At 31.0% G+C, this 14,034-nt stretch overlaps 2 protein-coding genes across 5 annotated transcripts in view; both read left to right on the top strand.

The window, feature by feature from the left end:
- Window positions 1–14,034, top strand: part of LOC145325232 (uncharacterized) — a 60,485-nt gene that overhangs the window by 20,371 nt on the left and 26,080 nt on the right. The window lies entirely within an intron of this gene.
- On the top strand, window positions 10,834–12,946 carry LOC145325239 (uncharacterized). The gene is made up of 5 exons (XM_080168167.1): window positions 10,834–11,086; window positions 11,423–11,559; window positions 11,837–11,918; window positions 12,241–12,421; window positions 12,801–12,946. The coding sequence occupies exons 1-5, from the start codon at window positions 10,937–10,939 to the stop codon at window positions 12,929–12,931; spliced, it is 681 nt and encodes a 226-aa protein (XP_080024293.1). The 5' UTR covers window positions 10,834–10,936; the 3' UTR covers window positions 12,932–12,946.

Below are 14,034 nucleotides of genomic sequence, written 5' to 3'. Positions count from 1 at the left end.
ATCATATATGCTCCTTCTTGCAAAGGCAAAGCTAAGTATTTAATTTTATTAAATATCTTTAAACACCAAAATTAGACCTTTTTCTGTCTTAAATTCAAAACAGTTAAACTCAAATGCCAATAATTGCAAATTTTTGTGCCTAGGTTCTTTCTTATTCTTGAAATTTTATCATTAATAAAAAAGCTGCACTTTAAGATGTTTTTATATTTGTATTTCTTTTTCTAATTATAAGTATTGTACATGTAGAGTAGTTTACCTAATCTATATATTTTATAAGAGTACTTGATATGTATTGTATATACAAAATGTATTCAAGTAATTTGTCAACAAAATGATAATATAATATGTAAGTGAAATATTTTTTATTATAAGTGTATATTTTGTAAAAAGGCAAAATATTGGTTATTGATTTCTTTATATTTGTATAATAAAATGTACGTTACGAAGTATTTAGTGTAGTTCTGTAGACTGAAAAAAATGGATCTGGTAAAATTAACAGGAAAATGTTGCTGGAATTGATTATTTCAAAAAAGACTATTAAGGCTAACACAATGGCTTGCATATCTTTGATACCGACAAAAAAGGACTACAATAATCTGAAATAACCAATATTCAATGATGTACATTTGTCTAGAAGAACACATAAATGCATATGCACGAGTCGGAGTCATGTTAAAGTTCTCAGTCTTTTTAGAAATTCGTTCCAGCAACATTTAATGTTAACTGTACAAGATCCAAATAAAGGTTGTGTCAAGTATATTGGAAGACAAGTGTCTTTGAAGGTACTGAATTAATTCAGATCTCTATTTTTGGTCATCTTTACATAGGTTCTAGGATTGTTTTAATCTTTTTTATGAGTGCTAGATGCTAGGGGTAAAGCCACTTTAAGTAGTACTTATTTAGTAATTGCACTACCATTTATTCTTTAATAAAAAATCCAAATCAAGAAGTTGAGTTTTTAATTTATTAGAATATTGATTTTGTTTCTTGGTCGTTGAGTTTTTTGAAATTTAAAACCATAGCAAATATTCCATTATTTGATCATCACAATGTTTAAAAGTCAATTTGATTGATTAGCTTTTACAAAAAGATTTAAATTTATTTTTATATTTTAATTCCTAAAACTTTTTCCTATGGGAATTTAATTAATCTCCTCTTTAAATGTAAAGTAATATATAATACTCACAAAAGAGCGCAATAATGTCATATGAATTTATACGGAATTAGCTATTTTATTTTTAGCTAAAATAAACCAACACCCTACTTGAGTTGCTTACAACCTACCCCTATTAGCACCTATTACCCCTTGTAATTTAACTAACTTACCCCCTTTTTCAACCCACTATCATAAGTGACTAAATTGGTTGTAGCAGAAGTATATCTGACATGAAAAATATATTTTCTAACCGGTTTATGATAATAACAATAATAAAAGGAAAATCTCATTATTCGCTCTTTTTTAGGTGCAACTACAAATCCTAGCGATTTTAAAAGACTAAAAAAAATGATAAAAAGATTTTATCCCCCATTATAATAAAATTAGCATTATATTCGAAATGTAAACCTAGATATTTAATTATATCCAATATGATGCATTTCAGTATGGCTGAGAACTGATTCTAATTAAGTTAAAAGATATCAAAATAACAGCTTTAAAAACTGTTTTTTAATAAGTCAAAAAGCATCATTTTTAACTTAAAAACGGCGTAAAAAACGTTATTCTATAGCTTTAAATTACTAACAATATTTGTTTAAAAGTATTTTTATATTGGACGGTTTGTAACGTAAAAACGACGTAAAAAACCATTAAAATACTTGATATTCTATAGCCATTAAATTGCTAACAATATTTGTAAAAAAGTATCATGAAATTGGATTGCTTTTAACGTAAAAATGGCGTAAATAAAAAAGGTTTAAAAAACCGTTTTTCTATAGCCATTAAATTACTAATAATATTTGTTAAAAGATATTGTTAAATTGGACGGTTTTCAACGTAAAAATGGCATAAAAACGATTAAAATAACCATTATTCTAAAGCCATTAAATTACTAATTTTTATGAAATTAATTACTAAATATTTGTTGAGAAGTATCATTAAATTGAACGATTTTAAACGTAAACACAACGTAAATTACGATTTAAAAACCGCTATTCTATAGCCATTAAATCACTAACAATATTTGTGCAAAATTGTCTGTAATATGATGCATTTCAGAATTGCTGAGGACCGACTCTAATCTAGCGGATATAGCCATATATAGTTTATAAAACTTTGGGTACCAAATGTAATCTACAGTCCAATGTTTACAAATGGTTATAAAACTTTGGGTACCAAATGTAATTTACAGTCCAATGTTTACAAATGGTTATAAAACTTTGGGTACCAAATGTAATTTACAGTTCAATGTTTACTAATGGTTATAAAAGTTTGGGTACCAATTAGTCTCGTTAATATCATTTGCCTTATTCATTTTAGGTTTATTAATTGAGAGAAAATTGTCTGTAATATGTTGCATTTCAGTATGGCTGAAAACCAATTATAATCTAGTGGATATTTATCGGTTGCCAAGCCATACTGGAAAAACTTAAAGATCCCTCATATCCTTATACTAAAGTAACAGGATGTTTGTCTGTCTGTGTGTACCGAAGGATCTCGCTAACCGCTAAACCGATCGGGTTCTCCTTAACAGGGTAGATTCTCATATGTCCTGGGAAGGTTTTAACTATTTTGGGGGAGGGTACTACCACCCTCCCAAAAGAAATGACAAAAAAATTGAAAATTTTCTTAAAATCTGGGAAACTTCAGCGTCAAATAAGGTGGTATCGTACATAAAAAATTAACTTTAACAAAAAAAAACATTTAAAGTGCACCTAGAGGCCTCTAGGGGCGTAGCCGCTAGTAATGGATATATTGACAAGGTAGAACTTGTTGTATAGTGCATTAAACTTTTCGTGCAAAAAAAACAACTTGTGTGGATTCCTTAGCCAAATGAGAATCGCCATTCTTTTATGCTTTGTGCTCGATTTTTATGTTTAAAACCCTTTAATTATGCAATATTTGTCCGTAGGTACTATGTATAAAAAAGTCTTTATTTATACTATTAAATAACAAATGTTGGTTGTTGTTAACTCATTAACTTTTTAACCTAGACAGCTTTCCACGGTTATTTAGAATGAAAATAAAACCAGTTTTATGGGCCCTGAGGTGCCTAAGTCCCGTGCTAAAAAAATTTAGCATTAATTTTATGATTTTTATTTTATTAATTGTGGAAATTTGATTGTTATACCAAGCTAAACTTTTTTTTTCAGTATTGCATAGAGCCGGTTCTAATCCAACGGATATAAATCGGTTTGGAAGCCATACTGGAATAGGTATTTATCGCATTGTATTATAGCCAGCTTTCCGCGGTTATTTAGAATGAAAAAATATACAAATAAAATCAGTTTTGTGGGACCTGAGGTGCCTAATGCCCATGCTTAAAATTTAACATTAATTTTATGATTTTTATTTTAATAATTGTGGAAATTTGACTGTAATACCAAGCTAAACATTATTTTTCAGTATTGCATAGAGCCGGTTCTAATCAAGCGGATATAAATCGGTTTGGAAGCCATACTGGAATAGATTTTTATTGTATTGTATTATAGACAGCTTTCCGCAGTTATTTAGAATAAAAAAATATACAAATAAAACCAGTTTTGTGGGCCCTGAGGTGCCTAAGACCCATGCTAAAAGATTAAACATTATTTTATGATTTCTATTTTAATTTGATTTCTATTAAATTTGGAAATTTGACTGTAAAATGAAGCTAAACATGATTTTTCAGTATTGCTTAGAGCCAGTTCTAATCCATCGGATATAAATCGGTTTGAAGCCATACTGGAATATATATTTATCGCATTGTATTATAGACAGCTTTCCACAGTTATTTATAATGAAAAAATATACAAATAAAACCAGTTTTGTGGACCCTGATGTGCCTAAGGCCCGTGGTAAAAAAATAACATTAATTTTATGATTTTTATTTTAATAATCGTGGAAATTTGACTGTAATACGAAGCTAAACATGATTTTTCAGTATTGCTTAGAGCCAGTTCTAATCCACGGATATAAATTGGTTTGAAGCCATACTGGAATAGTTATTTAGTTAGGATTTATGCTAGTTTTCATTTACTAGGTTTAAATTTCGGATCAATTATTTTTTTCCTTTCACAAAATTAACGTTAACTTTTCGTGCAAAAAAACCCACTTAAAGTAAAGATAGGAGTCTGAAATTTTTTGTGTAGATTCTTTAGCCAAATGAGAATCGCAGTTTTTTTATGCTTCATGATCGATTTTTACGTTTAAATCCCTTTAATTATGCAATCTTTGTCCGTAGGTACTACGTTTAAAAAAGTCTTTTTTTTTACTATTAAATAAAAAATGTTGAATGTCTTTGAGTGTCGTTAACTCGTTAGCCTTTCAATGTAGATCGATGAAATTTTAAACATAGCTAGTGAAAGTAGTTGGTAGTCTCAGTATAAAATTTCATTAATATCACATGAATACAAAAAAACTTATTACAATCGTAAAAAACGACACTAAAAACCATAAACCAAATGAAAATAAAAAAACATTTTTAATATAAATTATTTCAGACTGTTCACGTTATCGTCAGCTAAGGGGTTAATACGAGCCCACTTATTGAAACCATTTTTAAGATTTTTCATGAAAGCGAAAGTGTTCCCCATTTTCAGGCCATAAAGGGGGAGAGGGAAATGGCCACAAACCGGTTAGAAGATATATTTTTCATGTCAGATATACTTCTGCTACAACCGACTAAATTCTAGTCCGTCCAGGGAAAAGGGGACATTGAACTTTGATTAAACTGTTACCCAAAGTTTTATAATTATTTTCTTTCCTTAGATTTTGGTTAATTATGAAAGCATCTATAGGTATTCAATTTAACGTCCATTATCTTATCCCTAAAAGTCCCTGCAGTTCACTCACTTACAACCCCCTATTTATTTAAAAACTACCCCTCCTGCTTCCCCTACTCCTTACAAACTTATAAAGCACCCCTCTCCCCCGGCGCAAGTGTATAAAAACTACCCCCATGCCACCCCCGCTAGCTCTCAAATCCCATCATAACTGTGGGGTTAGGGGGTGCAACCTTCCCCCTTGAAGTAGCGAGAGCCCCCATAGGTACCTTTAAAGTAAGTTACCAGACAACTTTTTTGCCGGCCAAATAAGTAAAATTTATTTTTCAGATATTCATAATCAAAAAAAGAATAAATTAGAACGTTTGGAAAAATTGCTCAAATTTTAAGGGATTTTTGATAAATGCACAAATTTTTAAAAGTATACAAAAATCCGCGAAATGGCGACAGCAGTTTGTTTACATTTGCCAACACTGTCACCACAAACTAAACTAGCTTTATTTTCAATTTTTGTTAGTTTTATAATTTGTTGATATTATTGTGAGAATTTAAGTAATTTTAAGTCATATAAATGGTAATTTAGCCTGAAAAGTGATAAAATACAAATAATTTGTTCTCGTTTTAGTCATTTTGTGTGTTAAATTAGTGTTTTAAAGATAGGATTTTATATTTTTAAATAATAATCGCTAATAATATGTTTATTTTGATAAAGAATTACTTCAAATGTATCGTAATTAACTTGTAGTTATGTTTTTGGTCATTTTTAATAAAGTATATAATAGTTTTTAAGTTTTAATAACTACTAGACTGACTAAGTTCTCCTTTTTAATAGGGAACCTCCACATAGATGCTTTTTGGCTATTTTATGTGAAGAATAAAACCTTGGGGTTGTTTATGGCTACTTATATTCCCTTTAAATACAAGTCCCATAAATGTTAGATTCCTCACCCCCACCACGAATTTTTTTATTTTTACCTACAAGAAGAGGTTTAATTTTGCATTATATTTATCTTAGTGGGGGTATTTTTGTTTATTTTGTAATAGTTTTAAATGAAGTTTAAATTTAGATTATCAATTACAATTTAAAGGTTTTCCTTTATCCCTAATCTCTTGGGGGAATTCCATCTATGCAATTATATGAAGCTTCCCTCAAAGTACAAATAATTCTGACCAGCAGTTTCCGAGATCTTTAGTTTAAATTAGACATAAAAACCTCACAAAGGGGATTTTAAAATTGATAGTTCTTCAGTAGTGTCAAATTTTCTTAAGTCAGGCAAATGAAAAATAATGATATTCAGCTAAATTATTTATCTATCTATCTATTTTATTTCTGCTGTGTATTTCAGCTTATAGTCAGCTGTAGTATAGCTAACATAAAGAGGGTTGTATATTCATACAAAACAATTTAACATTTTATTTCAGCACCTTGGATGTTTCCATTTGTATTTTCAAAATAAGTGGCTTAAAAATTAATATAATTTTAGTTTATATAGCGCAGCTATTATTTAAGTTATCATTTCCTTCCGTCAGCCTGTTGTCTGTATGTTAATAAATATTGAATATAGTTCTTAACTCAATGAACTTTCTTTTAAAAAATGTCATATAAAATAAAAATTTCCAGTTTTTAATGTTCATCGTTGATTATGCTTTTGCTTATATAACACTGAATTTTTCTTTTTCAAATAAATATTGTTTTAACATGATAGGCTATACTTATCATGGATATAATTTTCCCTTTTAATAATAAAAAAAGTCTTCTTTGTTTATTTAATGCTTAAATACCTCCCCTCTGTAATCCTTGTAAGTTTGAATATATCCTAATTGTTAATTTACCATAACTAATTTCTATATTTCGCGGTTTTCTTCAATAACTTTAAATAGAAGGTTGATGGGGGGAAGGGGGTTGTTAAGAAAAGAAGGAGGTGTCTCCTACACCTGCCTTTTAAATGGAGGGCGCCTTGAAAATTTAATAGGGGGTGGTGAGGGGTAGTTCATTCTGCTAGTACTAGATAAGGGCTGAAAATTTGACAATATTTAAACACAATTTCATTTTAGTATAAATATAAAAAAATTGATATTGATTTTTAAATTGTGCGTATTTATGTCAAAAGTTCATTTTTGTTGTGAACAAAATCAATATTATTGCCGGGTTTTTATGGATGAATAGTAGCCAAACAAAAGGCCTAAGGGGCCGGGAAATAAAAATGGGAGGTTGTCAGGGAAATTTGGGAGCTTTTTATAGCATAGCTACTCTGTAAATAGCTCGCAAATATGCAAAATTAAACCCATCATAATCTCTAATTGTTAGTTAATGAATAAGGCTTTTTAATGACCCATTAGATTTCCCTTTTATTATATTTTAGGCATACAGAAATTTGTGCCACTTATGAATGTTGTCATCCTTGCTTCCCATGTATATTGTGTGTCTTTTTGGTAAACACCTGTCCATATAATTCTAGCAGTGAGCCAGCTAGGGATATAAGCTGATTGTTTTGGCAGTTAGATTAAAAATATAGTGGTTTATTTAGGGAGTACACAGTAAAGTAACATAATAAAAAAACATTGCATTTTTAGAAAAGTTTGAGGCAATTGCCTTTAATCAGATGATATCCATCTTTTTATGCTTTAAATTATTATTACCTATTTAAGACTAAATAGATGTTAAACTATTTAAATATTAAGGAAATGCTTTAAAAGATTTGGAAACGTCCCCTAAAATGTTATCAATGTTTGTTTGAAAAATTTAGGGAAGCGTTCCTAGAACTTCCTGTCATTCATGCAATCTCTTAAAAAGCTCAGTTTTTAATGTATTTTCTTCCTTATTTTTTTTAACAGTTTAAAAACTTTTTAAACAGAAGTTTCTTGTTATAAAGTATTTTTATTATAATAAGTTTTTCAAATATACTTAACTGTTTATTGCTGCGCTACCTAAGGGCATAATTAACTTTTTTCAGAATATTCCCTTTTAAACAAGATGGTAAAAATTAGTGGTGTTTTATATTGAGTATCTGCGCAAAATAAATATTTTTAAAGACTGTCATATTGGTTCTCATTGATTTCAGTTCAGTCATAGTAACGCTCTCACACAGTTAAGCCGTGCTCTTATACATTTGTGATCATTTCTAGAATAATTTTATAACACACAGTATATTTAAGCCTATGTTAGAATGTTATTTTATTGTGAAAAACTGCTTCTTAAACTATAATTTTATTTTTTGTGATTTTAGCTAGAATTTAAATTGAATATCTTTGAATTACGCTGAAAATAAGATAGATTCTTAATTAGATATATTTTAAATAAAATCTAAAGGCTTCGCTCCTAATAACAAATATTCCAAACCGTAGAAAATAGCTAAAAACCTACTTGTTACCTAGTCATTATATAGCTTTGAAGCAAGGCCTTTTTGCCGAATCCATTTTAAAAACTTAAATTATTTAGGTAAACATAGACAATCTTACTACTTATATATTAGCTTCGCTACTTTCAGTATAAAAATAGGCGTTCATTGAGATTTATGTTTAGGCCCGAAGGCTCGAAAATGTTCTTTGATTAAAGCCTTTTTAAAATCTGGTTTTGCAATGCACAAGGCCCATTACGCTAGGCATAAATACGTAGAATTGCATAATTCAAAAGCGCTCTCCTTTTGGTGCTTCGGTAAAAATGTTAAATTGGTTTTTAGAAGGATAAGCTTTCAAGATTTAATATTTTTACATCCCCTTTTATTAAGTTAAAGATTTAGATTATAAACTAATTATGAAGAGTGTATTATTATTGTTAATCTTATTGTCGCAAGATACAACCCTTATTTTTAATCCTTTTCTTGCTAGCAACAGACTGAATTTTTTTCTTTGTAATTTATCACAGTTAGCTTTTTAAAGGAGGTAAAAAATCCTTGATTTTTTTTGTAAATAAAAGCATCCATGAAAAAAAAGCGGGGGTTTTGAAGCTAGCTTTTTATTAACACGACAAAAAATACGAACATTACTTCGACGATAATCTAAGTAACAGCCCCCCCTTAACAAAAACCACATCCTCCCTCCTCCTATTTAAAATACTCCATCCATTCCCGCCCTTTTCTTTACCCCCTGTTTTTTTATTGTGATGATTTTTAAAAAGTTCTATCTACCTGCCTGTAATATGAGGATGGGGGGGGGGGGGGGGGGGAGGTAGATAGATTTATGGATATTTAAACTTGCCATAGACAAATTAGACAGAAAGATATTTTTTCAAGAAAAATAAAATGTTGAAACTTTACCTTTATCAATCAAAATAGATTCATAAAGAATTGAATAAAATTGTGTTTAATTTGTCCATGATTAAAATGCCATATGCAAGATGTAGCAAAAACTACTAGAAAAGTATGTACATTTAACAGGGAGGGAGAGGACTATTGCGCTTGAATTAATTAAACCATTTTCACCTACGATAGTGATTCTTTACAGATTTTACCCTTAGGAATTAAAGGGATTATTTATTTTCTTGTATTGTCTTATCCCAATATCCCTGGTTATATTGTATATCAAATACTAGTTTATTACATTGCAATGGTCCTAGAGTCTGCGTTTAGTTATGGTTGAACGTAGCCTAGTGGTTTGTTTTTATTAGTTTTCTTTCAAATACAATGTATCAGTGATTTTGACTTATCAAATCATATTCGACGGCAAAGATATCTTTGAGAGGGAAGAGATAAAAACTATTTTTCTAAATTAAATCATAATTTAAAGCTTAGAATTTTAGTTTAATCAAAAGTGTTGACTAACTGGCTGAAAAGTTGATAGCAAAATAGTTTTCTTTTGTTGGCAGATACCCTGTCCCTGATTTATTTGACACAACCTGAATATTTTATCTATGTACATTACATACCTATTTGTATGTTATAATTTCCTTTTCAGAAGCCACCATGGGTTGAACAATATGTAGTCCCTTAACAAAATATAATTGAGCCCAATATGGGCCTTTGGGCATATTTATACATACCATAGATATGTTTTTTCTTTATACGTGAATGAGAATCAGGCATTTAGATTGTATGATATTGTATTGTGAAAAAAGTTTTGTCGATTTTTTCGCACAAAATGGTCCAGCTCTTGCCTGAGAAGGGCTGCAACAGCACAGCTAAAAGTACAAATAACACACCAACAACAAGGATGGGAAATGTGTTTGGCACCGAGGCGGATTCATTCCCACAAAGTGATACAGACACTGAATTAAATGGCGGTGGCGCCTCGGAAAATTGTAAATTAAATAGTGAAGTGACAAAACATTTGAATGGAACCCCAACCAAAATAAAGTTGCAATCACCTAGGCTAAGAAATTCACCAAAAAGTTCACCACGCAATAATAAAACTCCACTCAAAACACCGTTAAAAACGCCGAATAAGAAAGTTTTACGTGGCGGAACGCCGTTATCTAACGGCAAAACACCGACGGCCTTGATTAATGGCAATGGAAGTGTCGGCCCTAAACGGCGGTCTGACACAGAAAGTGGATTTGGAACGGAGACTTGTACGGAAGATGAAAATTCAGGAATGGTTGAATATTTTATTTTCTATTATGTAGTTTTTAAGATTTCAATAACAGATTATAGTATAGATGTATATACAGATAACTACCTCCCTCCCTTTTTCAATGACCTTTCTCGTCTGCTACAAATTGTTTTATGTTAATTGGCTGTGTTAATATCCCCGACCCCATTGGTGGATTTCCAATGACCCAATTGAGGGTCGGCACAGGGACATTGTGATGGGGAGATACAGATATTTAAACCTTTCTCCCTGTAGTGTTTTTTCTCTAATATTTCAATATTTTAAAGTAAAATTTAATCTATAAAAATATGTTTAAATTCTGTAATTAGTAGGTAAATAGCTCATTTTTTTATAACTTCAAACAGAAACTAATCATTTGATTTCAAAAAAATTTAATATTCAACTATTAACAGATTGTTTGGGTCTGTTTACACCCGGACGATTGGACCCTTCCAAACGCCGGCGAACATTTAGCGGTAATTACAAGGAAATGCACGGGATCCGGCGAAAATCCGCGGGTGACGCTCTGAAAAATGGCGCCAACGAAGAAGCTAAAGATTTGATAAGTCTGTGCGGACAAGACATATTACCACAGCTGTCGGCCAATAGCATGAAGCGAGCATCTGAAGTTATTGTTAAGGTATGCATATTGTAGGGGACATAGAGTTGTTTATCACACTAGTCCACAAAGTTTTATGGCAACGATTGCTTACCTAGTCGTTGGCTTCACAACTTTGGAGACTTAAATTGAATTCTGATTGGTTGGTTCATTAAGATGAGCGTCCAAACATTTCAATCCCTATTTGTAATCTATAGAAAGAGTATTTTTATTGTAAAATTGGGGATGTACATCAATTTATTAGCCATTGTCTTATCCCTTTAGATATCTGGGGTGTATACAATATTTTGAAGGAAGGGTATTTTTCAAAGATTTATAAATCGCAGCAACTTTATTGTATAGTAATTTATTATGTAGGTGCGACGAGTCTCTACAGAAAGTCTTGGATCCGCCAGCGTTGCACTAGATAGCTGTGGCAACTCTGAACATTCCAGCTCAGAGGATGGATTAAGTCTGCTGAATCTTCTTAATAGTGGCCCAGTTGTTATTAAACGGTAAGTATTCTTGCATAAATTGCTTAAAAATGTTTAGAAACATAACATTATAAAAAACATTGTGAATATTGTTTGCTTTAAACTTTTCTACCAATTAAAAAAATCAAAACTAGAAATGGAAAATATGTTACTCTATTACAACAATGTGCTGTTGTCATTATCAACAATATTTCTATTTTAATATTAAAAGTTACTTTCAAACAGTATATAAAATAGTTTTTATTCTAGTTCTCGATCCCTCTGAACTTTAAGTGTAAACTTATATTTTTGTTTTCAGGACTGGACGTGAGCCAGACGTAGAATGTGAATATTGTGGTCTTCAAATCTTACAAAGGAACTATAAACGTCACAGAGATAAGGTCAGAGTTTAAAAGATCTATTGGTTAAATTATTATAAAGTTTTTTTTTCATGTAAAGGGTAATTTTAAAAAGTTTATTCAACCCTAGATTTTATTTTATTTCTATGTAACGTGATATTAGTAAAGGGGGTAAAAAGTTAGAGTTGGTCACATGAAAATTCTTGAGATTCTTCATTAGTTTGATTTTAAAAAGGTGTAGGTAGGTAGATAACAATTTTATTAGGTATATAATCTTTTTTGGCACTATAAGTTATTTTTAATTTAATAAAGTAAGTTAAAATTCTTTTTTCTTGATTTTCTCATCTTATATTTTTTTTCCTAGGTGCATTCTGAGAACCGGTTAAACTGTCACAAATGTGAATACCTGGCACCAGAACGCCCCCTGCTAAAGATCCACTACCAGCGCAGGCACTCTCTCACTCCATCTGAAGAAAGTAATATTAGCGTGGCATCTCGAAAATATTCTGTCGAGGATTCAATACTACCAGAAAATTTTGTTCCAGGAATGTCTTTAATAAACAGTCTTTAGTTATACCTAAACTTTTAGAAATAAACATATTTTGACTTTGAGCATCTCCTCTATAATTAAGCCATGTCCACATGACTATTGTTGTTCATTTATGGACTTCATTGTTCTAATGAATAAATATTAAGAACAGTTACAAACTCGTGTTTAGTAGGTAGTTTTTTGTGACAACAAATGAATTAGGTACCTAATTGGAATTTTTTTTTTAACAATTTCAGCTGTTTTTGGGAACTACTAAAGTATTTCTTCGACTGCCCCTGCTCAAATTATCAAATATTTTTCTCAAATGAATTTAACTGTTGGTTACAGATACTTGGCCTTTTTTGATTAAGATTGAAGACAATAAAATTTATTAGAATCTGAAAATCTACCAAGTATTGCAGAAGACAAGATGGAGATTGAAAATGAAACAGTTCAAACAAATGATTCTTCTATTAATAAGACTGACAGAAAATCTAGGAATGTTGAAAGTGTTACACATTTTTAAACATGTTTATTTTCACTTGCAGACCAGAAAATAGTTTAACAATTTTTTCTTCCGTTGTTCATTTATTTTCCTAATTTTTGTCTCTTCTAATGTCCATAATGTATGTATCACCTTCCAACTATTCTAGGAGTCCAAAGAAAGCACTAAGTCAAAGAAAAACCCCAAGAAAATCTGACAAGGATAATAACACTCAAGAAACTGATTTGGTTAGTCCTAAATTGACACGCCGACAATCCCAAGAACTTTCAGAAGCAAGTCCAAATCTTAAGAGTCCAAAGTTGACGCGAAGACGTTCTCAAGAATATACTGAAGACAGTCCAGACCTTAAAAGTCCTGAATTAAACTGCAGTAGACGACGGTCTCAAGCAACAATTGAAGAACCCAGTCCACAAACTACACCCAAAGGAGACAGTAAACAAAAAATAATTCCGGAATTTGAATTTGATTTTGTTGACGACGAACCAGAACACGTTGTTGATGAATGTATCAAAAAATTAGAACAGCTAAAACCTTCCCAAATGGCTGATGTCAATAAGAAGAAAGGCTGGTCGCCAGAACAGCATGCTGCACTGTACAAAGTCTGGAAACTGACATGGCATCCCACCGTGGAGCAAAAGTATACTCTGGCAGCAAAGACAGGAGTACCATTTGAAAATCTTAGATATTATTTTGATAATTATCGTAGGAAATATCTGAAATATTGGGATAGAAAGAGTCAGGGTGTTAAAACTGAAATGAACAAAAAGAGAACGCCAATGGAACATAGAGAAAAAAGAACATCTGTGATTGTTGTCAATAAAGAAAGTCCAGAAGTTGTGAAGAAAAAACTTGGCAGGCCGAAGAAAGAGAAGATCTGTAGTACTTACACTGAAGAATCTTTAGTGGAAAGCAAACGTACCATCGAGGAAATAATTGAAAACGGCGATAACGTATGTTTGGGAGTCGAACTTGATACCACACATAATCGTTGTCTGCTATGTTCATATAAAACCAAATCTCAAAAAGGATTCCACAGCCATGTAAAAATCCACCAATTTACAGCACTTTTCTGCGATGGAGATGCTGCCGAAAATGGCGTTGGCTGTCGAAAATTCTTCTCTGAA

Source organism: Acartia tonsa, chromosome 7 (genome assembly GCF_053477335.1).
Source record: "Acartia tonsa isolate MP-2025a chromosome 7, ASM5347733v1, whole genome shotgun sequence".
NCBI lineage: Eukaryota > Metazoa > Arthropoda > Copepoda > Calanoida > Acartiidae > Acartia > Acartia tonsa.
Note: the sequence above shows the minus strand (reverse complement) of the source record. Positions and strands in the feature narration are given on the sequence as shown.

What these genes read in the sequence shown, in the direction of transcription:
- LOC145325239 (XM_080168167.1), top strand. Translation starts at nt 10,937, where the DNA reads ATGCACGGGATCCGGCGAAAATCCGCGGGTGACGCTCTGAAAAATGGC. An exon ending in GGCCCAGTTGTTATTAAACG is followed by an intron (nt 11,560 to 11,836) that starts GTAAGTATTCTT and finishes TTTTGTTTTCAG; the next exon opens with GACTGGACGTGAGCCAGACG. An exon ending in ACCAGAAAATTTTGTTCCAG is followed by an intron (nt 12,422 to 12,800) that starts GAATGTCTTTAA and finishes AAAATTTATTAG; the next exon opens with AATCTGAAAATCTACCAAGT.